Source organism: Sinocyclocheilus anshuiensis, unplaced genomic scaffold (assembly GCF_001515605.1).
Source record: "Sinocyclocheilus anshuiensis isolate Anshui unplaced genomic scaffold, SAMN03320099.WGS_v1.1 scaffold457, whole genome shotgun sequence".
Classification (NCBI taxonomy): Eukaryota; Metazoa; Chordata; class Actinopteri; order Cypriniformes; family Cyprinidae; genus Sinocyclocheilus; species Sinocyclocheilus anshuiensis.
Window position 1 is genome coordinate 866,418 of NW_015537939.1, and position 27,088 is coordinate 893,505.

Consider the following 27,088-nt stretch of genomic DNA (forward strand, 5'->3'; position numbering starts at 1 on the left):
TTGGGGGGGCAGGAGTGGGGGTCGTCATGTGACACACAGCAGCCGCAATAGCACTCGTTTTATTTTATTTTTTTCCTTTTTATTCAAAACATTCCCAAACGCATTAACTATATCATGAAATATCTCGATTCTCACTTATGTTAGTTGATCTATAGAGAGCGATGGTCAAAGTAGCCTAATAAGTCTATTAACTATGCATAAAAACCTGTTTACTTAAGTAACAGATATGGGTGTCATGGCATAACATAGTTTTAATACGACTGACTTTATATTTAATGTGAATTTAACATTGAAAGTTAATGTGAATAAAAACATTGCAAGTTAGGCTACTAATCATAACACTTTCATTGTACAGAAAGAGAGCAAAGAACATTTACATTATCAAAGAACATTTTCACTGACAGCCTAGAGTTCAAGCACTCTCAAAAACTCCCATTAAAATCACTGAAGCTGTTTACACTGTGAAATGAATATCTTATTTATACACACATCTGCACTTTGTTGTTTCTGACAGAGAATTCGCCAGAAAGAGGTTTTCAGCCAGCGAGCGAGCGAACAAAAACCTCCAGCATTTTAGCGATGACTAATCGGAACACCTCTGATTGGTCATTGCATTCATAAGCTCAACAGCATCGCGTGTGATTGGTTATAATGCGCAGTGCTGTAAAAACGCGTCTGTGTCTGGCTCAGCGCCAGGCAGCGAACGCAGATTTGAATTTAACAGCTGAAGATATGACGCACTGAACGTTCTAATCACGCTGGTGTGATTGTATCAAATATACAAAATATTATTCGGCTATTTTTTGTCTTTTGGAAGCTGCATTCAAAATCCACTTGGCTCAAAAATCTGAGGGGGCACGTACCCCCATACTTTGAACGGGCATGACGCATCTGCATACATTTAAACTAGATTAGTACATAAACTAAAGCACAAGTAGAAAATATTTGCACTAAAACACTGCAACATGCACTCATATATACAGTTTATGTATATTGTCATATGTAATGTAGCCTATATGACAATATATATGTTATTTTTATATTATTTAGTGACGTATTACTATTTTTTTAAATGTTACATTTTTTATTTCATTATTTGTTTATTTGATTAATTCATAATTAGTACTTTGATCCAGCGCAGTCCTCCTCAGCCATTTGTCGCGCACTGAGATGTTAATTAGTCTTGAGATGCTGCTTCTCATTGGCCTGTGGCGAGGGTGTGGGCGGAGCCCCTCGAGCAAATACTGAACTGATGAGGGTATCTGGCGGCAAGCGCGCGGTGTTCGCAAGGTGAGCACAGTGACGCTGAGGCGCGGCGGTAAAGCGGCCAAACTTCAACGGTAGACAGGCGCCACTCCATTATTAACGTCCTCAGACCGTTCTCATTAACCTCTAAGCAATTAAAATGCGATGAACAATCATAGTGCTTGTCTTACTGCTTCATAAATTAGGCAGAAATGATGCTCGCGTCAGTACTGTGGACAGCTGTTTTATTTACTCTTGTAAAAGCCACCATCCTGGACAGCGGTCCAACTGAAGCACCAGATGTGGAGAGCGGCTCGGGGATGCTGACAGGTAAGACGTCAAAATGTAATTAATTACTGTAATTAGTGTACCTAATAGAGTATTATGTTCGTTTGTTTACACTTCTTGAGAATAGCGCGTTACAAGGTGCCTGACTGGCCATTGTTGCTAATTTGGATGTTTAAATATTTTTTTTTTGTAAATGGTAAATCCAGTCTAACTTTTGTATTGCATTTTTAATCTAAGATGTGATCTTAAAATAAGTGATTGAAAGATAAACTGTCTCGCATACATAGGAAATGTTAACTTATTGTCTTGATGTTGAAAGTAAATTTTTGTAAATGTTGTTTTATGAATATGTTTGATGTTCAGTGTTTCCCTCTGGGAGCCGCTGTTGTTTCAAGTTTTACTGTATATAGGAGCAGGTGCAGGTACTTCAGCAATGAACTATTTTGTACGGTGACCGAGAAGTGCTAAACAAATCACAATTCTGAAAACAAAATAACAAATTACAAACGCAAATGCAAGTCTAAAAAACAAAATAACAATTCAGAAAGCACAACAACAATTCAGAAAACATTATAACAAGTCAGAAAACACAATGACAAATTCGAAAACAAAATAACAAGTCAGAAAACACAACAACACACATGTTAAACACTGGACAGTGATTGCTGCATGAAGCACCTCACCCGTTCTTGCTGTTTTGTCCAAACACGTTTAACAGATTTGTGGCAGATGTGAGGGCAATTAGTTCCAGCAATCTTGGGAGAAGGTTGAGGATGCCATCATCTCCTCAAACAAATGTATATTGAAATTAATTAATTTCTGAATTCTTTAAAATTGGCAAAAGGTTCCTTTGCATGTGCATTATGCACAAGCAGATGGATTTGACAAATGATGCTTATGTTAAACCTAATGTTCTTTGACTTCTGCAATTAAATTGTGTTTATGCTTGATTTGTACAATGGGAGCATGTTTAGTCAAAACTGGTAAACTTGCAATGTCCCCCAGGGCTTTATCAGCAAACATTGCAAAATAATCAGGGTTTGGGATTACTCACCGCTGAATGTACGAGACATCTGTCAATCAACGTATACAGGGAAGAACCAGCCGAAGAACAGCAGAGTCCTGGTAGAAAGTTCGGCACACACATGTTAAACACTGGACAGTGATTGCTGCATGAAGCACCTCACCCGTTCTTGCTGTTTTGTCCAAACACGTTTTAACAGATTTGTGGCAGATGTGAGGGCAATTAGTTCCAGCAATCTTGGGAGAAGGTTGAGGATGCCATCATCTCCTCAAACAAATGTATATTGAAATTAATTAATTTCTGAATTCTTTAAAATTGGCAAAAGGTTCCTTTGCATGTGCATTATGCACAAGCAGATGGATTTGACAAATGATGCTTATGTTAAACCTAATGTTCTTTGACTTCTGCAATTAAATTGTGTTTATGCTTGATTTGTACAATGGGAGCATGTTTAGTCAAAACTGGTAAACTTGCAATGTCCCCCAGGGCTTTATCAGCAAACATTGCAAAATAATCAGCTTTTTGCTTTCTCTAGTACCATACTAGCAACTAGATTATTATTTTTTGCCTTGCCCAGTTTTTTATAGTATTGCCATTAAGGGATGCAGGATATATTTATATCAATACATTTTTATTTTATTTTATGTTGAATATATGTCAAACAATACTGCATACAAATGTATGCATGCTCATTGCCCTTCTTGTAGCATTTAAAATGATTGTTTTTCACTTTAATTGATTGTTTTTAGACAAAATAGTATAGTTTTTTTTATTTTAGTATACATTTTTATTTTTTAAATTAATTAATTTCAACATTTCATTGTAATTCTAATTAATATAATTTTAATATCGGTTATCGTCTAAAACAAAACAATTATCGGCTAATTGGTATTGATCAGAAAATGAATTTGTGACCATTAGATTCATTTGTGACCATTACAAATACAGCTATGCATATATGTTATTTTAATATCAGTTGTTGGCTGAAAAAAGGCTAATTGGCATTAACCAGAAAATAAATTAGATTGCAAAACAGCTCTGTATAGATATAATTACACAAATACATATCACATTAATATTTATTATTATTATTATTGTTAAGAAAAAATACAAATCATGAAATATTCATAATGTGTAAATATTTGTTGTTAGTAGTATAATGATCTTTCAGTTTTTAGTGTGGCAGAAAGCAAATCTAAATCATTTTAAAAAGTGTTTGTTATACTGATTAAATAATAGCGGTCATAAACAAGCGATTTCGGTTGATCTCTATCATTAAAACTACTCAAGTTCCTTTATACTTTCTCCAAAAGTGTATAAAGCTTGTAATCTTAACAAACCACAAGGACTGTGTTAGGTACCAAACGCCTGTTTGCTCATGTTTCATCCAACTTGTAAAACCCAGAACCGCGACACACACACCTTGGGCTCATTAAGAAACTTTATTAGTTTTAGCTCATTTTTCTTTTTAATTATTTTAATCAACCTTCTGGTGATCTCAGCAAACCTACAGAAAGGTAGACTTGGCTTTATGAGCTCAGATTTTATGGTCAGACTGACAGATGACCAGGTTTATTAAATCCAGCTGAAGAGTGAATGTAATCACTGAGAGTCGGTGTGCTACAGCGTGCCATGAAAAGCCCATTTAAGCTCCACAGGTTAGAGCCTGACCGATATATCGTTTTGCCGATTTTATCGGCTGATGAACATTTTTTTACAGAACATAAAATGCTTGTAAATGGTGTAATTACGTAGTTTGTCCAGCAGAGCAAATCCCAGGTATTTTGAGCAGTAGGATTATAAAAAATATGTGCTAAATATTTAATTTATTTGTACAGGGGCATTTTTGTCCAATTTAGTGTCATTTTTGCTCCAAGTCCCTGTGGCCAGGGGAAGGCTAAGCCTTGCCTATGCTAAGCCTATGCTGATCGGGTCAGTCGCACAGGTGCTCCTAAATATTATTTCATAGTCGCACGCAGTAGTTTTCAGTCGCAAATTCGACTGAAATGGTCACACTGTAGAGCCCTGATACACAAAGAATATTGGCTGATATTCTTTATCGAAAAAAAGGGAGGCCTTTTTTTACTCCCTAATATCAGTATCGGTATCGGCCCCCAAAATACCCATATTGGTCGGGCTCTAGTTCAGACCGAATATTATGTCATGCACCCACAACGCCTCTCCAGGTACTTTAGCTTTATAACTAGCACTTGTCTTTGTGAGGTGGATGCCAGGTTATTAAAAAATTTATAGCTGTTGTGCCAACGCAATAAAACTGGTCGTGCTCATGTGGGTTATGTTGTTTTAGCGAAATCAAAACACACTGGGAAATGTGATGAAAATATGATCGCCAATGATTCTGACAGATGACATCATGTGAATGCTGCCCACCATGGAGGTGTGTGAAAAGTGCATGTAAACAAACTTTTCATGGCTTTTCACACGGCACAAACTGCTGCGATGACAAACACGAGCTTGGTAATCCCATAAGGTTATTTGACATCATACAGATCGCAATGATTTTATGAAAACAATTATTTTATATATTAGCCCTGTAGGAGATCATATTTGGCTAATGCTCTTGTTTTCCATAAAACACAAGATTATCACATGCTGGATAACAAAAACCAAACATTTGTCTTTTCCATTGTATTTATTATTAAATGCCTTTGAATTCAGGATTGTTGTGACTGAGGATAAAGGAAAATAGGACCATATGTTTCTATATGAATAACATACTGTAGCTAAGTCTTGAAATCTTGGATGAAGGATTGTGCTTATTTACTAACCAGAGTTTAATAGTTTCTTCAAGCCTCAGATTAACTGATTAACTTAAATGTTTAATAATATTATTAAGTGCATTTTTCTCACATCACATTAAAAAACTCTGGTCTCTGTCTTTCTATGAGATACTGTAAGTTTTGCACCATGTGACCACCATGTGATTGAATTCAGTGATGTCATAAAGGGATAGTTCACCAAAAATGAAAATACTGTACTCATGTGCTGAACCTCATTCTGTTTCAAACCTGTATGACTCTTCTGTGGAACACAAAAGAAGATATCTTTAAAAAATGGGGTTTTGTCTATGTGACCCTGGACCACAAAACCAGTCATAAGGGTACATTTTTAAAAATTGAGATTTATACATCGTACGAAAGCTGAATAAATAAGCTTTCCATTGATGTATGGTTTTGTTAGGATAGGACAATATTTGGCTGAATATCTGGAATCTAAGAGTGCAAAAAAAAAAAAAATTGTCCAAATGAAGTCCTTAGCAATGCATATTACTAATCAAAAATTAAGTTTTAATATATTTACGGTAGGAAATTTACAAAATATTTTCATGGAATATGATCTTTACTTAATATCCTAATGATTTTTGGCATAAAAGAAAAATCTATAATTTTGACCCATACAATGTATTTTTGGCTATTGCTACAAATATACCTGTGCTACTTATGACTGGTTTTGTGGTCCAGGGTAACATATAATGAAAATCAGTATGGACTAAAAGAAACTTGTTCATGTTCTTTTGGACCCCATTCATTGCATGGACAAAAGTAGTTGAAACATTCTTCAAAATATCTTCTTTTGGGTTTGTTTTGATTGCGTTAACGTGAACCTGCCAGGTTTTGTCCTTGTCATCTTGAGGGGGTTTGATTCGATGTTTGCACCTTTTACTTCTGAGGCCCCCTTAGTGCCTGCAGGCCAGTGAGATTCGTAATGTATTACCACTTACGTTACACTCAGGCAGGCAGACAGACAGCTGGGGGGAAAAACTATAAATCAAGAAATAGCCTAATCATCAAATCAGGTTCTTTGGTGTTTTTTATGTCCAAAGAGCTTTGCAGTGGTTGTGAGATTCAGATGGGATGTCTAGATATAAACATGCCATAAATATGACCATTTTTCTTGTGGGTTTGACACTCCTGTTGAGGCCTTTTGAGATTGTAAACAACGCACAGCTGACTGTAATGACACATCACGGGGTGCTTTGTCTCCTCAAATGGCTGTTGATCCAAACAGTGAAGCAGAAACCATGGTAATATTATGTTAGCAAGGAAGAAAAATAATGAGAACACCTGGCATCAATATGATTTATGCATCTGTAATCATTAGAAAGGGAAAGTTGGTACACTACACTCACTCTCCATTGTTGTCTCTCTTTTTCTTTATGAAAGTAACATTGTCTTTTGATAAACAGATCTGAAAGCTTCAATGGCTTCCCGCATCCAGGCTGGAAAAAAACAAATCTCAGGCATCCAAGGAAAACACCCGCCTTGAGTTAGGAGTAGTGCCTGTCTGCTGGCTGGCTGACAAGAGCAGGCTTGCTGCAGATTTGGACATAATAGTGCTCTTGGCACTGTTTTGCCTGGAGGGAAACCTTAAAACTATCAAGATATTGTAATTTATCTTAAAAAAAAAAAGGTGGGTATCTGAGACTAGAATAGCAGCCCCAACATCGCTGCTTATGTTCCGTACTGAAACATATGCCAGATGATGTCATGCTGTTCATGGGTACTTAAACACACTCATGTATTGGACTATTCAGCCGACATTACAACCTGTTTCTACTGGCACACACTGGGGACCATTGACCTGTGGGCACTATGAATGACATCACCACAAACCAATCTGGGAAAATAAATAACCCGTTGGAACATATGGGCCAAATATGGCACACACATTGCTGTTTAAAGAACCTCTGATTATAATATCTGTGCAGAACCAGTGGTGGATTTAATTAGCTTGTGTTAACTTATAAGGTGAAGCTGTTAATGGATTGGTTTGGTTTGGTTTGGCATGCTGATATGCTGTAGTGTGTAGCGGACAGTAATCTTTAGCCTTGACTGACACAATGCTAAGTATGATGTTTGTAGTTGCCTCTAATTATGTTGAGAGATTTTTTTTTAGATTCACGACTAATGTTTGCTGTTTGAATTATGACAAGCAAGAAAAACGGCTTCATAGCAAATGATAAAACCATCGTGCTGTCAGCATTTTTTCTTTACTGTCTTTTTTTGGTCTCTGCTTGTTTGTGAATTGTCAAATATCTCAATACTCTCTGCTTGACTGGTCTTGAATAATGACAGGTTTTCTAGTGGAAACTTAGGTCAGCTATGTTCTAAAGTCAAATCGACTGGTTCTGAAGACATTTGTTGTGAAGAAATTAACCTTTTCTTTTCTTTTTTCTTTTCTTGTTTTGCATTTGTATTAGTATTATTTTTATTACTATCATTATTATAAAGTCTTAAAGTGACAGTTCACCCAAAAAATTACTCACCTTTATGTCGTTCCAAACCCGTAAGACCTTCGTTCATCTTCAGAACACAAATTTAAGATATGTTTGATGAAATCTGAGAGCTTTCTGAGCAGCAACATCTACACAATTGACACGATCAAGGCCCAGAAAGGTAAAAACATTGTTAAAATAGTTCATGTGACATCAGTGGTTCAACCATAATGTTATGAAGCTTTTTGTGCACAAAGAAACAAAAGTAATAACTTTATTCAAGAATTTCTGAACATGCGTCGAAGACTGACACTGAAGAGAATTTTTTTTTGAATAAAGCCGTTATTTTTGTTTTCCTTGTGCACAAAAAGTATTCTCGTAGCTTCATAAAATTAAGGTTGAACCATTGATGTCACATTATTTTAATGATGTCCTTACTACCTTTCTGGGCCTTGAATATGGTAGTTCCATTTAGGGTTGGGTACCGAAACCCAGTACCAATATGGCACCGGTACCTCCATTACTGTCTATGCAGGGTCAGAAAGCTGTCGGATTTCATCAAAAATATCATAATTTGTGTTCCAAATTATGAACTAAGGTCGGAACGTCAGGTTCGGAACGACATGAGTGTGAGTAATTAATGACAGAATTTTCATTATACTTTCATTATATATATTTTCAGTATCCCTTTAAAAATGAACCAGATTTGAATGAGAGATTCTTGTCTTTTTTTCTGCTCAATTTAGTAATCCAGGTGGTCGAAAAAACCCAAACGATACCCAACCCTAGTTCCATTACTGTCTATGCAGGGTCAGAAAGCTATCGGATTTCATCAAAAATATCATAATTTGTGTTCCAAATTATGAACTAATGTCGGAACGTCAGGTTCGGAACGACATGAGTGTGAGTAATTAATGACAGAATTTTCATTATACTTTCATTATATATATTTTCAGTATCCCTTTAAAAATGAACCAGATTTGAATGAGAGATTCTTGTCTTTTTTTCTGCTCACAAATGTTGAACTGCTCACAAATGAATCAGTCATGAATCAGACTGATTTAGTCCTCGAGTTCAACTCACTGACTCAATAATCCAGGGGGGTTAACTACTCGCTTGGACATGATATGTTAAGGAAAAGCCGTACTATAAGTCCTCATCAGATCAATTATGTCCTCATCAGGTGGATAGCTAGATAAACTTGTGTTTTATTATGCATTTCAACTTTATAATAATTTGATCACTAAATTATGTGTTTCTGTTGTTTCACACTCATAAAATATAATGCCTTCCAAACACACTTTAAAGACGTAAAAGCATTTATTACACACAGTGTGCTAAAAGACAACAAATACTCCACTAAACAGAAACATATTCAGCCCTTTTCAGTTCTCTGAAACGTCTCATCCCCAAACAGATAAGCAAGGTGTGATTATTTATTCACAAGTCATTGTAAGTCTGAATTTTCATGCAACAAACTTTTTATGTCATGTCAACCAGCAGGATTACATTTCCACTAAAATGGGAAATTTGGACTGTAGTCAGGTTGACACCATATTTTATTTGATACAAATTGAGAGATTTTACACAAATTTAAGTAGACTACGATTTTTTTATTTTTTTATTGGTAAACATGATTTAAATGTTTATTAAAGCAGAGTATCTATAAATATAAGTATCTATAAAAGAAGACTGTCAACGATTAGCTTATGTTATGTGTGTGCCTATATCATACTTTAATATTCACTAAGGGCATGTGTTGTTTCAGTCATAATACCATATTTCACTCTGTTTCATCATGATGTTTTTGTGTGAACGTGACGTAAGTTTCTTCAGACTGCGAGTGGTTTGCGGTCTTATATTGGGTTGAGTGTTATTGATTCTGACCAGTTTAAAGCCTGTCAATGCACAGATGCTGTGGTCAAAAGAGACGTTCGCCTACCAGCTGGTCCAGGTTCTTGCTTTTGTTTGGTCACTGAAGGTCTAACTTGAAGGCTGGCTGTGGTGGGGGGCAGTCTCAGCCCAGCACGGTAAAACCCTGTAAAAATTTTACAAGAGCTTTTTACAAGACACTAAACAACCATGTTGGAGCAATTTCTGGTGTTGTCTTGCCCTTTTACTGGTCTTTTATGTGATAAGGATGACCCAGATGTCACAGAAATGAGTTTGTTAAGAACAAAGTGGATTCATTGGAGTTGTAAGTGTTATCTTAATAGGCCTGTCATGATAACAACTTTTGGTTGTGCGATATATTGCCCCAGAAATAATTGCGATAAGCGATATTATTGTCATTTTAAAGACCATTTTATGCCACTGAATATATAATCATAATGTAACCGCATAATAATGCAAGAAGGCATACACACTTCCAAATGACAACAAACTTTTAATTTTTAAGAATATTTAGATCATGGAAATTAAGTATCAAAATATTAGATACCTTAAATAGTAAATAAACATTTTCTAAGATAAAGTGCAAAGTAACAAGTACAAAAAAAGAAAAATGCACTTTTATGGAGATTTTTCCATCTACAGATTTTTCCCGGACCTTCTTTTCTCTGTAAATTAAGGGTGCACACTATTGCTGAAAAACACAACCACTACTTAGCAGTCAGATGTCTGTATGCAAAAAGGCACAGATCCCTAAAAAGGCCATATCTTCAGATGAAACTTTTTTGTAGAAGCATTTTTTAAATTTGAATTAGCACCAACTACACCACGTTATGTACGAGAAGCTGCAAAAGACACAGGCGCAAGTGGAATGTAAAAAACACGGTGACGGATTTTTAAGTATATAATGGGCGATATATTGCGTCACCAAAAATTATTGAGGTCATGTACATATATTGTGCGATAAGTCGATATATTGATTATTGCGACAGGCCTATATCTTAACCAATGAAGTTCAGTCAGATCCAGAAAGCGTGAACACTGAACTTGAGGTTGCCTCAGTAACTTAATATTTACAGTCTGGTTGGAATGTGATTGCATGTGATGTAAAATAAAATAACACAGTGATGTTTTGGAATGACATATACAATATTTCTCTATTCGTAGATCTCCTCAATCACACTTGAAGGGCATTGAGATGTTGAAAATTATATACATTTTCCCCAAAGGCTTCTCTATATATTTATTGGCTATCATTTTGTGTCTTGTGTCCGCCAAACCTCAACAAAGGTCTTTTGCTGAGTTACGCATCATAGTTCATGTTAGGATCTGTTCTGTTTCCCAAAGCTTCGTATAGACGTAGACGGTAAGCTACATAAATATTCCCCAAATTGCTTTTTAGGGGAAAAAATGATTAGTTGGCTCATGTTCAAAATAGAGGCATGGACTTGTCCTCAAAATGATGGATCTCCTCGAAGTATCTGTCAGTCTGTTTGTTTAAGTATAGGTTGATACAAGTGGTTCATGTTAGATCACAAACCCAATCACTTCTATAGGTCTACGAATACAAATGAGATCATGCTGCCAATGTTCATTTATTCTGGAAGATTCCTACAAATAAAACAGCCCTTTATGTGAGATTTTGTGAAAACCTAGCCATCTGATTAATATTATATTTTCGTGATGTGAACGCTGGCATTCTGTAGTGTTTTCTGTGCTGTGTTTGTACTGGCATCGTTCATTCTCTTTCAGACATGCTCAACGTTTCTGCTCAGCTTGTTACAGGCGTCTGTAGCATCAGGGGTCTGCTGCGAGCTTGTGTTCTCTGTTTTTCTCATCTGGTGCAGAACACAGGTTACAAGCAGTCACCTCCTGACCTACAGATGAACACCGCTCCCCCTCATGGGCTTTCACACTTTCTCACATGCACACAAACACAAAAGCACAAGTTCATGGTGATTTCAATTTTCACATCCAACTTCAGCACAACACAAGCCAAAAGGTGAAACAATCGTCAGTTGTTTCTATCTATATGTATTGGTTTAGTCCCCTAAACAAAATATTTAGGATCATTATTTGAATTCAGGTCTAATAGTAATTGGCTGTACTGGAAAATTTAAATATTGGCTATAATTGGTATTGGCCATAATTTCAGTATTGGTGAATCATTAAAAAGTTTTTTAGCCAATAGTTTATTGAAAAAAATACATTACTGCATGAATGAATATATACCTCTATACATGTATGTTTATATGGCATCAAAATAAAATTATTCTGTAGAATTTGAATTGAATTTGAGTTTAAAAATGTTTTGAGTAAAAAAAAAAGATACAAAAACCTAATACAAGCTCAATTTAATTTTTCTTCCCATAATGTTTTATAGCACATTTCAAAACAACAAAAGTATGTGTTGCATTCCAGCGGGAGGTGCTATAGCGGACATTAGCATAAATGGTCTGCATTTCAGAAAGTTTTCTCTTTCAGGTCAGCTGTCAAAGCAACAGTTCTTTGGTCAACCAGCTTCACCACAAAGACCACCTTGGTCAACCAACATTTTTTTTCTGCTGAATGGCTTTACAGCATGGCTGTACTTGTCCACCAGCATCAAACCAGAATGGAAATTCATGCTGGTCTAAGGTGGTCTTTACAGCAGTGTAGAGTATGTTTCTAGTCTTAGACATCTTTGAAATAACAGCAGACAAATAATTTTATGGTTGGATAGCTGCTACAAAGACAAGGTTTGACATGGATATTTGACAACAGCCTATGATAGACAGAGATGTCTGACCTCAACAATAATGCATATTTACCTTGTGATTACCTCCATTCATGTTTGCAATAAGCCATGGAGAATTTGACCAGAAGCAATTTCAGTCATCTGTCTCCTGTTGTTGTCTGCAGATGAGCATTCACAAGTGTCCATTTTGAGATAGACATGTATTGACTGGCTCTACATACATCCTTTTTTTCTGACGTTGTCAATGTCTTTGTGCCTCTCATGGTTTTGGACATTACATTTTAGACAGTTTAAGTGGAGGGATCAAGTCAAGTCAGGGTTAAGTCATGAAAATATCTGTGAAATATGAAAAATGGTTTACCTGCTGCTAATATTTAGTTATTGGAGTTATATGTTCAGAATGGCATACAGCTTATTTTTTGCAGTGTACTACATGAAGTATGAAAATTAAGCTGAAAGTTTCACTGAATGTACAATTCTAGTCGGCCATTTCATGCTCATACTGTGTGTGCACAGTAGGGATGCACCGATACCACTTTTTCCAGTACTCGCCTGATACCGATACTTTTATTTTTGGTACTTTCCGATACCGAGTACCGATACCAATATTTTTATTGCATTTTTAAATTTTTAAAATATTGGGTACAGAAACCCAAAGAGTATGTGTAATGTTAGTTGGTTAACTTCATTTATCAAATACAAACCAAAATTTATTCAGACACCTTCAACATTTCTCACATTATCACAGTTTATTCGCTATATTCGCTAAAATGGTATAAAATATGACAAGAACTCAGAGTTAAACTGTGTCAGAACAAATTCAGCTTGATAATGGGCCCGATACCAGTATCGGTATCGGTGCATCCCTAGTGCACAGTATACATACTTTCTTTTAAATCCATTGTCTTACCAAGAGGATTCAAGGATATTCCTTGTTATCACTGTCTCATTTGTGCAATTGTGCATGTCACATTAGAGAATTGCTCCTGATCACTTTTAAACTGCTGACACTCTTGAGTACTACCTCCCAGTTCAGATACACTGAGTTCACTATCTCTCACATTTTAAGACAAGAAAGCTGATATTTAATGATCCTTTAAGCTCTTGGCAGATGAACGAATGGGTCTTTTGAGCTTTTGCTCCAGAGTATTCCCTAAGGAACTTGCCTTTTTTCTCTGTAGTCAAAGTCTGCCAAGCGCTGTCAATTCAAACCAATCCGAGAAGGTTAAACAGAACTCTAGACATGCCTGACTTAACTCCTAAGACTTAACAAGTCTCTCTGTGTTTTGAAAAGGCTTGCCCCGAAGAAATGCCATTGCTACAGAACACATACTTAAAAGTAATCAAATTGAATACCTCCCTCAAATATTTACCAGAATTTCATTTTATTTTATTTTATTTTTCAGAACTGAAGCAAGAAATATACCAAGTGGAATATCATAATGTTCTGTTGTACTGGGTGCCTCTTTCCTTTTCCTCTCCCTTGAGTTTGAGTTCCCACTGAAACCCAGTAGACAAATTGCCCCACTGTATCCTGACCGTTATTTACAGCCTGGTATCTTTCATTCATTTTCCAGATGAGCAGTAGAGCGAAGAAACAAACAAAAAAAATATGTTAAAGCACGTGTGAGCTTTTAGACAGTCCTAATGAATTCAGCACAGCCCTTATTTACCTTGCATAAAGCAAATATCCCAGGTTTAGGAGCAGGTAAGATTATTATTAAGTCACTGGAAATTTAATCTAATGATGTTTTCTTATTACCTTGAATTTGTTATCAGAGTACAGCCATGGGTGATTAGACCCTTCACCTGCTCTGTGGAAGCCGAATTTGGCCTAGAGTTTATCAAACTGACCACATCTTGGGCTTTTAAGAAGCAGTGCTCTTCCCATGTGGCGGTTCAGCAGGTTAGGGGAAGTCTTTAATCACTGACTATTATGCCATCCAACCTCAATCTCTTCAGGCTTCCCTACATAATTGGGGTACAGTAAATGAGCTATCCTCTAGCCCTTCCCGTGCCATTAGCTTAATGCTATCCTGGAGGGAAGACGCTGTGGCAGGCGACTCTGCTTCCCCCGATTATGGAGCTTCACAGGATCCAGGCGAAAGGGGCCCAGGGCGGATATCAGCTGATAACGTGTATTACTCTTGGAAATCAACCATTTTCGCCAAGGACAGAGCCTGATATGACCTCATATGGGGTGGTTAAGGCTAAATAATCCATTACCTTGGGGTAGAGCGTGGCGACAGCTTCCATATGGAAGAAGAGTTCTCCAAGAAATGCAGGGGTAATGTAGTTGTGACTTGGAAAAAAGGTTAAGCATTTGTCTTTGTCTGCAAAGACTGATTTTGTTGCATTTAAAATCCCAGTTTTGTTGAAAGTTGTTGTAGCAGTGTCTGCTGCTCTTTTTCTCTGTTTTTGATCCACTAACAAGCTCCAGATCCATAAGCTCTTTCTGTAGAAGACATTCGTGCTCACTATAGAAACAAAATCTGCTTTGGATGAAGTTTTGTGTTTTCATATAAGCTAGGGAGCCTTTAAATAATTTATATAAAAACCAGCTCTACTAGAATAACTCACATCAGAACTCACAAAACACATCAGAAAAAAACCTGGTAGATTGGTTGATTCACTTTATGGCACTGCCTTACATAATCAAAAGCATGAAAATCCTTTTATGTTTAAAAAAATGAATGACATGAGGTTTTCATAGGCAAGTCAAATGAAGAGTTTTCACAATGATCAGGGGTGTGATGTTCTGCTTGCTCAGTGGGATTGTATAATATTCTGTATTCAAGTAAAATTTACCCTGTAAAGCAGATGTTTTTCTCATTTGATGAAATGTGTGAACCCAATCTCGTAACATACGAGAGCAGAACATTTTGGGAATTTTCAACTGCCTCTTATCAGTCATCACTGCAAAGCGTCATTGTGTCCCATGGGATCAATATGACCTCTGCCCTCTCACCTGCATTTCAGAACATGAGCTCCATGTCTGGTTTCTCATCTCCATATCTCCTCTGAGAGCTTTCATGGAGTCTGTATCACAGCCCATCAATCCAGTCTTTCTGAGGCAGTTTTAACCCTCTTTCAGTTGCCTGGTAGGTCCAGCTGAGATGACTTCTGGACCTTAACATCTGCTTGGATGATTCAACAACCAGAACCTTCTCACAGAACCCTAAAAATGACCTAAAGTGACTATTCTACATGTTGTTCTTTTTATTCTTCACAATTTATTACTTTTATAGCCTGTTCTCCTCATCCTCCTTAGGATGAATCACTTTATTTTCCTTAATTTGTTGGTTAATTTGGATAAAACTAAATGTAAATGTAAAATTGTTCTATCATTATGTCTGTTTTTAACCTTTTGATTTTTTTTTTTTAAACTTAAGCCAACATTTGTCTAAAATGTAATTCTAATTAAAATTACAATACGAATTGCAGTTCTGCCTCCTGTTTGTTTCAATGTCAGGAATTTAAATTTAAATTTAAAATTCATTTTCATTCTCACTTCACAACGGAGGAAAGCACATTGTCAGCATGATACATTTTCTTTTTGTCTCTAAACTGATCCCCTGCAAAACAGCGCTACTAAACATGTTAAATCAAACAATAGTCTAACAAACAATTCCCTCATCCACCTTCTATATTTCTCCTCCACTTTCCTGAAGAGCCTGATATTCTGTACTAATTCTGTAGAGCATCACAACCTGCTGTTATCAGCAAGACTGAGAAGCCCAGACTACAGTAAAAGATGAAAAACATTTTCAGGGACTGTAGTGGCTCTGTATCTAATTTTTGCGATCAAAGTTTCGCTTCATGGATGCAGCATGTGACATGATGTAACTTGTGGCTAATTCTGGATTTTATTTAGCGTCTGCACATGCGATCCATCAACATAGTCCCTGAGTGCCAGTGTTATGCGGTGTCTGAACACACCTCCCACATCCACATCTGGCACTGTGTATTGAGCTTTTAGGAGCAAATCTAGCCTGCTTTCACGGGATATGCTGAGGAAGATGCTTTACTTCATTCATAATTGACCATATGCTACTTTTAGTATACAGGCATCTTGAATTTACCCATTTAAGCTTTTCTGCAGAAATATGCCATACTTAAAGCATTTGCTATTTGTTTTTCTTGTAGCACGTATCGTTGAGTTCTAGAGAATGAATGACCTTAGTGGGTTTCATCCTTCTGGTATTTTACTCATGTGAGTTTAAATGCTTGCAATGGGATATTATTTATTTCACCTTCTTATGTAAAGGTTACTGTTTTGCATCAGTCTTGTCATTCCATCTGCCTTTAAACTCTAAACTGTCTGTGGTTCTTGTATTTATGGCTTGACCGTAAGAGCTTTGCTTTTATTCTTTAGGTCAATCCTCCTGCAGCATCTCATTTCAAATTAGTCTACTGACGGATTCTTCTACCCACTACAAACCATTATAGGAGAGTTATGAGAGAGAAGCAGACTTTACTACCAGGGCAGAACAACTAATTCGTCTGCCTTCAAATTATCTTTCCGTCACATTGTCTCTGGCACATTCTTTCCACACTTTTTTTTTGTCGTTCTGTCGTGTAGTTCAACTTGACCTCTCCAAGTGGTCCATGCAGCTCTGTACTTTGGAAAAGAGCTTGCACATTTTACCACAAATGTTGTTTGTCTCTCAAGAAACCAACAAGCACGTGTGAATAATCGTGAGGGTCTTCACTGCAGGGCATGGGCAGAGATGAAGGGGCCTTCATTTGAGATGCAGTTGTGGCTTTTGATGCATGTCTTGGAAAACAGTACTAGTTCTGTGTTATGGTTGCTGAGACGCCACGGAGAAGTTATTACCATATGCCGTAATTACTTACAGAATGCCAAACAATCCTTATTCAAATAGTTGTCTGACATTTGATCAATTATTCTCATTATGCATCACATAGAGGTGCTGGCAGGGAATGAAACAGTGGTTTTGTACTTGGTGCTTTTATATTAGTTACTTTTAAATGACAGTGAAGTTGTTTAACCCTTTGCTGAAAACCCTTTACCTAATTTAGTGTTCAAGGTCAAAAAATTGCTTTTAAATCTCGTTATGCTGCATTATCACCAAATCTTGGATTCATTCTTTTTGTCACCTTTTTTTTCAATTATCAAAGGTTCTGTATATCTTTTGGCAAATGATTTGTCACAGGCCTCGTTGATCTGAGTTTTAGTGAAAAAAACATTATTTAAACATTTTTTGGCAATGCAGCAGCACAGATAAATCAGCCTACAATCAATCAGTTCCGAAAAGAAAAACCTGTGCTAATTGAAAGAAAACAAGTTGATATAAAGATTGAATCCAGTATTTGGTAATAATATGTCATAATGAGAAATTGATAAGAATTTTTTTTGAAGGTTGGTCATTTTAGGCTAGGAACACTACAAGTGTAACAATGTGGGGGGAAAATTCCCAAATTGTACAAAAATTCTCAAAAAAAGTTGTTATACCCTGTGTGAGGTGAGCAAAGTCAGTAAGCAAGAAAAATGAAAAACCTCTCTGGGTCAAAATGACCGGAATACAACATGGGGTTAAAATATGAAGAAGCAGATTATTGAAGGGATTATTTGATTGAGTTACCTTTTCTTGAATAGCAAAAAGGAAATTAACATTAATGAATTTAATCAATTAATATTATAATTTAACATTGAAATTAACTTTCCTATGTTCTAATTGTATTACTTTTTAAAGTATTATTATTTTATGAATGATAAGAGCCGTATAGCTTCAAAGCACACTATCCACTCCAACTCAACTTGTAATTAATGAAGTTTGTCTTTTGTCTGAGTGGGTTTATTGTGGCTACACTGAAAAGCCCTGTTATCCACTCTGTTGCACATCCATGTGGCAGTCGTACGGCTTGCAGACATGATGTGTCCTCGAGGAATGTTCTCCTTGGCTTAGTCCAAGCTCTCCCAACCACTGCCACAGAAGTAGGCCTGAGTCTATATGGAAAATGCTTGACTGATGAGAATTCACAGAAAGTATTCAGACAGTATGCATTGTGTGACCCCCAAATCAATCTTCCCTGTCATAAACACAGCTTTGAACATAAGCCGTGTTTTGAAACACGGACACCATGGTGCCCTCAGGATATGGCGGTAGTTTATGAGTGCACGTGTTTCAAGAAAGAACGGTTCAGGCGTCTGGTTTGTGTTTTTTTTTTTTTCTATGTGTGTTGTCATTTCTGTGTCGTCTGAAACTGAGGGAAAATGCATCAGTCATTTTGCTAGAGTGAACTTGAGTAAGAGCTGTTTAACCTTAACCTTTCCTGAAAGCAAGGAGTGTATCCTTTGTCTAGTTCCCTTTGTTCTCTCTTCTCCTTCATGTTATTCTTTCTTTTTCAGAGTTTTTTGATAAATGATACCATGTTGCCATGATGCTTCACAAGCACATTTCTCCAACCAGCTCTCTAGATTATAATCTAAATGAGTGGAATATCCTTGTAGGATCTTTTATTCCAATGTAATTTAAGATGACAGCATCTCCACATCTGGACTGAAGTCATCTGAGCTTTAATGTGAGCGCGATGTCATATCCTCAGTATTTATGGATCTTTTTTGTTAGTCTAAAGCAGTTCTTAACCTGAAAATCACTTCTTTTGTTTTCAGACTTTCAGCCAGCAGACTCAGTTTGTTGATATATCATTGTAAGTACAGGAAGTAAGCCAAATTCTCTCAGAATATCAGTACAAATTTCCATTGGATAGCTCATGTATGGGTTAATATTGTTGGCTAATGGTTCAGAAACAATCATAGTGTTTTGGGAGGTAGATTTTAGTCTGTGTCACCAGATAGGGATCTGCATATGTGTTTCCAGCATGAAATTACAGCTTGACTAATAGCCATAAATAATGTGACAACCACCATGAAATTGTCAGGAGTGCTACGTAGAATGTAGCTGTCCATTTAGAACTGTTATATTGCAGCAAAAAGAGTACATTAAAGAATATATCTCTATTTAAAGAAAATTTGATTAAGAATTGCCAAAATTTCAGATGCGAGAAACCAACAAATCTGGTGAAAGTTTGGAGCATGTTCACATTGGAATGTGTTTACTATGAGACCAAGGGAGAGTAAGGGAAGAGGGGGATGTGTAATCCTGTTGGAGCAATTACATGTTCCCGGAAAAAGGCTCGCAGTCCTGCAGTGCTCGTTACACAGTGCGTAAATCAGCTGTGCTTCATGTGCATGTTCAGTCATCAGAATCCTCGCTTAACCTGTTGACTCACTCTCCTCCTTGTTAACAGTGTTGGCAGAAGCAGTCATAAGCATAGTTTTGTTATTTTGCCTGATGTCAGTGTCATTTCATGTAATTTTGCATGCTCATTTCTCATATTTTTAAATTTGGATTACCGTTGTCATCTGACGTTCACTTAAAATTAGAAATACTAATAATTTAATAACACTATTTAATTTAAACTTTCACAGATCTCAAAATAAATATCAATTTTTCATACTGTATACGTTATAGAGCTGTTTTACCTCAAACTTGCAATATTTAAAATGATTGATTTTAGATTTTACCATATTTTATTTTACTCAAAATGGTACAAATACTATATATATAATATAAATTGTATGTACATTATCGTTCATATTTTTGGTGTCAGTAAGATTTTTAAGAAATTAATAGTGTTATTCAGCAAGAATGCATTAAATTGATCAAAAGTGACAGGAAAGACATTTACAATGTTATAAAATATTTATTTGTAAATAAATGCTCTTTTGAACCTATTAATCAAAGAATTTAGAAAATATGTGTCATGTTTCCACAAAAATATAAAGCAGCAGAGCTGTTTTCAACATTGATTATAATAAATGTTTCTTGAGCACCAAATCAGCATATTAGAATTCTTTCTAAAGGATTATGTGGATTATATTTAACAATGTTGCGGTTTTACTGTATTTTTGATCAAATAAATCATGTGTAATGTTATACTTTTTCAAAAACATTGAAATCAAATCTAACTGACCTCACACGAAATTTGTTCTCAGGGCCAGCAGCATACAGAAACCTGATAATAATCATTCTAAAAACATAAATAAAAACTCAAACCTATAATAATAAATTAATACTAAATACTAATGATAAATAGCACAGTGCATATGAAATAAATAATATAAATAATGTAATAACTGCATAGATTAAAACCAAAAGCATGTTAAAACATCTTGTAAATGAAGTCTGCACTCCAATCTGAAGCTTATGGTGATGGATCAGTTCTCACAAAGTAAACTAGCTGTTCTGCCATGTGTGTTTCAGATCTGCTCATTGCAAATAGTGCTTTCTGAGTACCTCTCTCTCATTTGATTAAATGCAGCATTCAGCAAGATTTATTTGTCTCATTTTAAACAATGCTGCGCACTAAAACACAAGCCTGCAACCTGGGGGCATGAGATATGTGCAAGCACATAAACATTAGCAAGCACACAGTATACGCTGTAAATTAAGTCATTCAGCGCCCACAGGAAATGAGCATGTTAAAGAGGAAACACAATGGTGGGCACTATGGGGGTATGACTGCACCTTTTAAGACCAGCTGACTCGTTATGACCCTCTAAACGTCTAATGAAAGGGCTTTCTCCATACGGTGAACTGATTTCCTGAGTGACTGCTCTCACACAGACTTACCTCAGAGTTGCTAAGACCTCAACAGAGCTAATGATTAATACTGCAAAAATGCACCTAGACAACAGAGCCTTTTGTTTACAGGCTCGGTTTTCATCTGTACCTGCTGCGTTATCCAAACCAGATGTTTCTGGGATCCATTATGCAATCTAGGCTAGACCTAGTCCTCCTGTGACTTACCCACCCTCATATCTTTCAGGAAAAAAGCTGAAGTTTTGTTGAGAATGTACTTAATGGGCCTAACATGTTTTTCCTCTTACTTTTAATTGTTTGGCAGAAGCAATAGACCTTCTTGATCATCTGTGGCAGGTGGCTAATCACAGCAACGCATCAGTAACACAGGAAAGCCAAAGATGTCCAGTCCTGCATGTAGGCCAGTACTCCACCCTCTCTATACCACTCCGGCAGGTGTTTGGACACAGGTATGCACACTTATGGCCCGCTGACATAGAAAGTTTTTTTTTTACATTTTATTATGTTTTTTCTGTTTAGACACTCCAAACTTTGTTTGTACATGTATCAATCTTAATGCATATACATATACAGTTTAACAATTTTGGTAACACTTTAGTATCGGGACCAATTCTCACTATATTAACTAGTTGCTTATTAGCATGCCTATTAATAACACATTGCCTGTTCATTAGTGCTTATAAAGCACATATTCTGCATGGCCATATTCTACATCCCTAATCCTACCCAATACCTGAACTTACCAACTACCTTACTATCTATTAATTAGCAGCATATTAGTAGTTTATTGAGGCAAAAGTCGTATAGTTAATGGTTTGTAAATAGCGGTAAGTGATTAATGACAAAATTTTCATTTTGGGGTGGAGTAACCCTTGAAGAAACACTTTACCTCTAATTTTATATATATTTCTCCAAAGCAGACAGTTAGAGCATCCAAACAGTTATTCACCTAATAAAAAAACACATATTTCCTGACAAGACAAGTTGGAAATGAGACAAGTCTATGTAATTGCCAATGTTGAATTATTCTTAAATGGGGATTAAAGGGGAACCATCTGAAAACTCAATTACTTGGTGGTCTTCATTATTTTGTGGTTCATACTTTGGTCCCAAAGCTGTCATCTTGGCAGGAAAAAGATAATTAAAAAGGCACATCTCAGTGAATCCTGTTATGTAACCACAGTCTGTTTATTCTCCTTCTCCTCTCTTATTTTCTGTTGCTTGCTTTTGAATGTCATTGACCTTCTTTGTTCCTCTTTCATGATGACAAAACCATCCTCATCGTCTGCTCATTCTTCATGTCATGGAAGTATTAGTTTTGGCCAATGGTTAATTTTAAACACAAGCACAGACCCCACTGTGTTGAGGAGCTCTGTGATATATTAAACCAAGATTTCTGGATTTGGCTTAGACTTAAGCCAAGCCTTACAGTGGAGACGTGTAAATGAAGCATGGGATTTAACTCATGGCCTCTCAAAACTAATATTTGAAACTGTCGCCTAATTACCCACCTGCAGGACAAAATAAATGGAAGTTTTACACTCACATTTTACTTGTTTGTGCTAATTTGTCATTATGCAGACAAGAAGCGTTATGGCTCTGAATGTTTTGCCAGGAAATTTAATGGCTTCTGCTTTCCTTGGTCTCCCACGACTCTCCTTGTTCTCCAAAGCTCTAGCATGCGATTTGACCAGCCCACCCTGTCAAGAAAACTAAATAAAGTAGTTTGTTTTTCAAAACCCGTCCTGTCGTTCCCAGGTTCCCTGTGGCAGTGCTGTCTGATGGGAATTGGCACCGCGTGGCAGTCAGCGTCTCCTCGGGCCGGTTGGCGTTGTATGTGGATTGCTCCATGGTTGAGAGTGTGGACTGGGCTTATAAGGACGGTTTGGGAATCTCCACTGATGGCCTGGTTATGGTGGGAGGAATCATTGAGGGTTTTGAGACACCTTTTGAGGTCAGTATGCAAACATAAAAGGATGTAGTACCTATCACTTACTGTGCGATGAGAATAATGTATCCTTCATCTCACCAGCTCTCAGCACATGACACATACTCTAAATACATCTCCAAACATTCCCAGTCGGCACTTAAACCCAAAGTAAGGTTTATGGAGGATGAGGGTCTCTCAGTGTATAGGAGTTACTATACCCCAAGCTGAACATCTGCGTTTATACTCATCCAAGTTTCCAGAAGGATTGGACATTCTGTTGCTGACAAGCGGATAGAGATTTTACATTTTTTATGTGCAACTATCTGTTACAAACTGCCAGCACAGTTTCTTACATAAATAATATCTAATGCAAAATTGAACAAGAGTATGATTGGTTGGTTCATAAAAATAGCATGTCATAACATGAAACATTTCATGTAGCACTCAGTTAAAGAATGATTTTAATAAAGAATTTATTAAATAAAATTAATCATGATTTTGTCCCCAACTGTAAACTCAATCTTTTCCCCACAGTGCAGGTATCCTAAATTCGAAGTTCCTAATACTTTAATGCATTGTTCATACTGACAGCCATATTTATTTGTAGAAGTGAATTCAGAAAAATTAAAATTTACTCCAAGATGTAGATGAGCTTGTTTCTTCCACAATTTAGCATTTCATGATTTGTGAGTGGGTGCCGTCAGAATGAGGGTTAAAACGGCTGATAAAAACATCACAATGATCCAAAACATTCACCTAGTCCATCAATTAACGTCTTGTGAAGTGAAAAGTTGTTGCATTGTTGTAAGAATCAAATCCAAATCCATCAAGGCTTTTTAACTTTAAACCTTCACTTCTGGCCAAAATATGAGTCCATGATAACGCTTACTCCAGCAAAAAAGTCCCCAGTTGTCTCTCACATCAAAATCCCCTGACATATTTGTTTAGAACTGTTTTAGCTTATACGGTGCTTGATCTGTGCATATTTTTCTCCTGATTCAGGCGAGACCATTTTTTCACCGGAGAAAGCATTATTATAGGACTAGAATAGTAGAACTAGTATTTTAGCTGGAAACAATGGTTTGATCTTAAAAAGGTCTTAATAATGGATTTGTTTCTTATAAACATGCAGCTTTTCACTACACAAGATGTTATTTAATGGACTAGAGTCATGTGGATTACTTGTAGTTTATTGTGATGGTTTTATCAGCTCTTTGGACACTTATTCTGACGGCACCCATTCACTGTAGAGGATCCAATGGTGAGTAAGTGATTTAATGCTAAATTTCTCCAATGAAGGAACAAAATCATCTTGGATGGCCTGAAGGTGAGTACATTTTCAGCAAATTTTCATTTTTGGATGAACTACTTTAATTTGCTGCTACTGTGTACAGAGTAAAGGAGTCACTTCTACAACCCTAAACACATAATTGTTGACATTTTAACATTTTGTTGTCTCCGCTATGAACAAGAAACATATATGCTATCTTAGATAGCCTGCTTGGCATATAAATGATCCATGTAAAAAGAGTTACACTAGATGTAGAATGTTTGTAGCTGGGGTGTGTACACGGCCATAGATTATAGATTATAACAATAGACCTTAGGTTGGGGGTAAAAAAAAAAAGGCATTTTGGGAGATTATTTTGGCCTTGTAAAATGGATTTCAAATTAAATTCCTGTGTTGTTATGCTGAAGGAAAGGCATTTTAATGGAAGTAGGAGTATAGTTAAGACAGCTGTGCACAAGTTAAATGCCCTTTTTTAGTTGTGTTATACAGGGAAAGTTAATATAGCATGAAGTCTAGGCTGAGTCTCAGAGAATGACATCATAGAGTCCAAACATCCCATTTACATACTCACACACTGAACTCAGTCATAAGGTGACATGATTAGGGTTTGCATTTACCCAACTTCTAGGGCGACACTTCATTATCATAACAAATATCATTGTATTATAAGATGTTTAAGAGATTATTGGACTGCAATCTAGACTCCAAGCATTGATTGATTCATATGTATTCATATCCGAAATGACCTGTTTAAAAAAGCATGTATGCTTATGTATGTGTGTGTGTGTGTGTGTGTGTGTGTCTGTAAGCAGACATGCATGTATGCACTGTGTGACCATATGGGTTGTGTGTACTCATCTGTATAGGTGTAATAGCTTCATTTGCCTCGTATCTTTAGGGTGATCTGATGCAAGTGGCATTTCTGATGGGAGAACCAGATGCAGCTCGAGATCAGTGTGCCGTTTTGCAACCCCAGTGTGGCGGAACCGGACACAAACCACCTCGCTCTCCTCGCATACACACTGAAGAGGTAAGTGAGCCATACTGTACAGGGAATATCATGTAACCTACCCACACTGATATCTTCTGAGACTAGTTTCTGCCATCTGATATTAATATAAACAACAAAAAATATAGGAAATGCATTTATATTATTGTGTGTATACAGTATCTGTATCTCAAAATACATCTTTCAAGAGTTCTACAGTATCTACATACATCATCTTTTCATCTGCCTTGTTTTCCCTTTCCCTGTCCAGGAACTTCTGCTGTCCTCAAATGACCTGGAGGACTTATTAGAGACAGCAGAGGACAGTGACTCTATTAGTGTAAAACTGACTGTAAGTAGCAATACTATGCAGCTGTGCCATAGTAACTAAGTTACTTCTCATATAAAGTCAAATTCATAGTCAAAATTGATACTGTTATTTACTCACCTTCATGCCATTCCAAACCCATATGACATTCTGTAAAACATACAAGAAGATGTATTGCAGAATGTCCATAGTGGTCTTTTCTATAGAACAAAAAAGAGGACTGTCACACTTTTAAAAATAACAAAGAAGCAGCTTAAAAGTTTATTCTCTTCATCACAAAAAGCTTTGTACAACTTCAGAAGACTATATAGCAATAGAAATATGTCCCATAAATAACCACATTTATGGTGTTTTTTGTTTATTTTGGGAGCTATATGAGGGTGAGTAAATGATGACAGAATTTTTGGTAAAGTAACTCTTTAATTACGTATCCATTCAATTAACATTAAATTACCTAGCAAATAGTCAAACAACGTAAAGATACTTTCTTGTAAGTCAAACAGTATGCATACTGTATCTCAGCAAGTTTTAGAGTTAAGAGTTGTTATTACTCACAGAAAGTGCTGAAAAGCATTGTGTTTTGAAAATCATATTTTGATTGCATGTTTGGTGTGGATACAACTGCTTGAAATTGTGACTTCAACCATTACATGTGAACTGTCAATTTATATTGCCACTCAACATATTTTAAACCTTGTTAAAAGCTGTATTTGTATTTGCACACCTTTCCTGTCAGGCTGATGGGAATTTAATGTCTAATTTGTGGTTTTTATATGTACAAAATGTTTAAAAAACAAATGACAGTCTTAAAGTCGTCCAACATACTGTGAACCGAACCTGTAATCACATATCAAACCCAAGTGGGCTTTCCAAATCTTTTTTGTCTCTTCTTAAGCCAAATAAAGATGGTGTGTGGTGTTGCTGAGCTATAGCAGCCTTGTCAGTCCAAGTGTGTTTGCCAGCTGTGAGCTGTTTGGCCAATGGATTCATGGTCATTGTGGGCTGTGACTCAAACTTAGAAACTGCAGATATAAGTATTGATGGACTCCATATTAGAGATGCACCGATTGCAATTTTCTTGGCCGATTTCGATTTCCGATTTTTTATTAGTGTGATCTGCCGATACCGATTTTTGCCGATTCTGATTTTCTTTCTAAGAACTATAATTGACAGCATATACAAACAAAAATCTACTTTTCTTCAACGCAGAGTTTTATTTTCATAAAAAAAACACAAGTAAAAAGTCAGTTTTTAAAATAAAAGATCAAATAAAATAAGAACAAATAAAAAATTGCAAACAACAACACAAATAAATGCAGTAGAATAAAGAGAGCTATGAAACTAAGTTTTTCAGGTCAAGTAAGTTTTTATTCAGGTAAAAAATACTACAGAAATTAAAGTAATCAAATGTAAAATAACACATCCAGTGTTATTTTACATTTGATTACTTTCATATCTGTAGTCTTCATTGTAAAAATTAAATACAGATTAATGCTTACCA

The 27,088-nt window shown here is 36.3% G+C and overlaps 1 protein-coding gene across 1 annotated transcript in view; it reads left to right on the forward strand.

The window, feature by feature from the left end:
* The first annotated feature begins 1,281 nt into the window (after positions 1 to 1,281).
* Positions 1,282 to 27,088, forward strand: part of LOC107662568 (collagen alpha-1(I) chain) — a 58,713-nt gene continuing 32,906 nt past the window's right edge. Inside the window, exons 1-6 of the mRNA XM_016452633.1 lie at positions 1,282 to 1,290; positions 1,452 to 1,575; positions 21,355 to 21,499; positions 22,809 to 23,004; positions 25,170 to 25,301; positions 25,531 to 25,611. Coding sequence (XP_016308119.1) covers positions 1,458 to 1,575; positions 21,355 to 21,499; positions 22,809 to 23,004; positions 25,170 to 25,301; positions 25,531 to 25,611 — 672 coding nt within the window. The 5' untranslated portion in view covers positions 1,282 to 1,290; positions 1,452 to 1,457. The remainder of the gene's footprint in view (positions 1,291 to 1,451; positions 1,576 to 21,354; positions 21,500 to 22,808; positions 23,005 to 25,169; positions 25,302 to 25,530; positions 25,612 to 27,088) is intronic.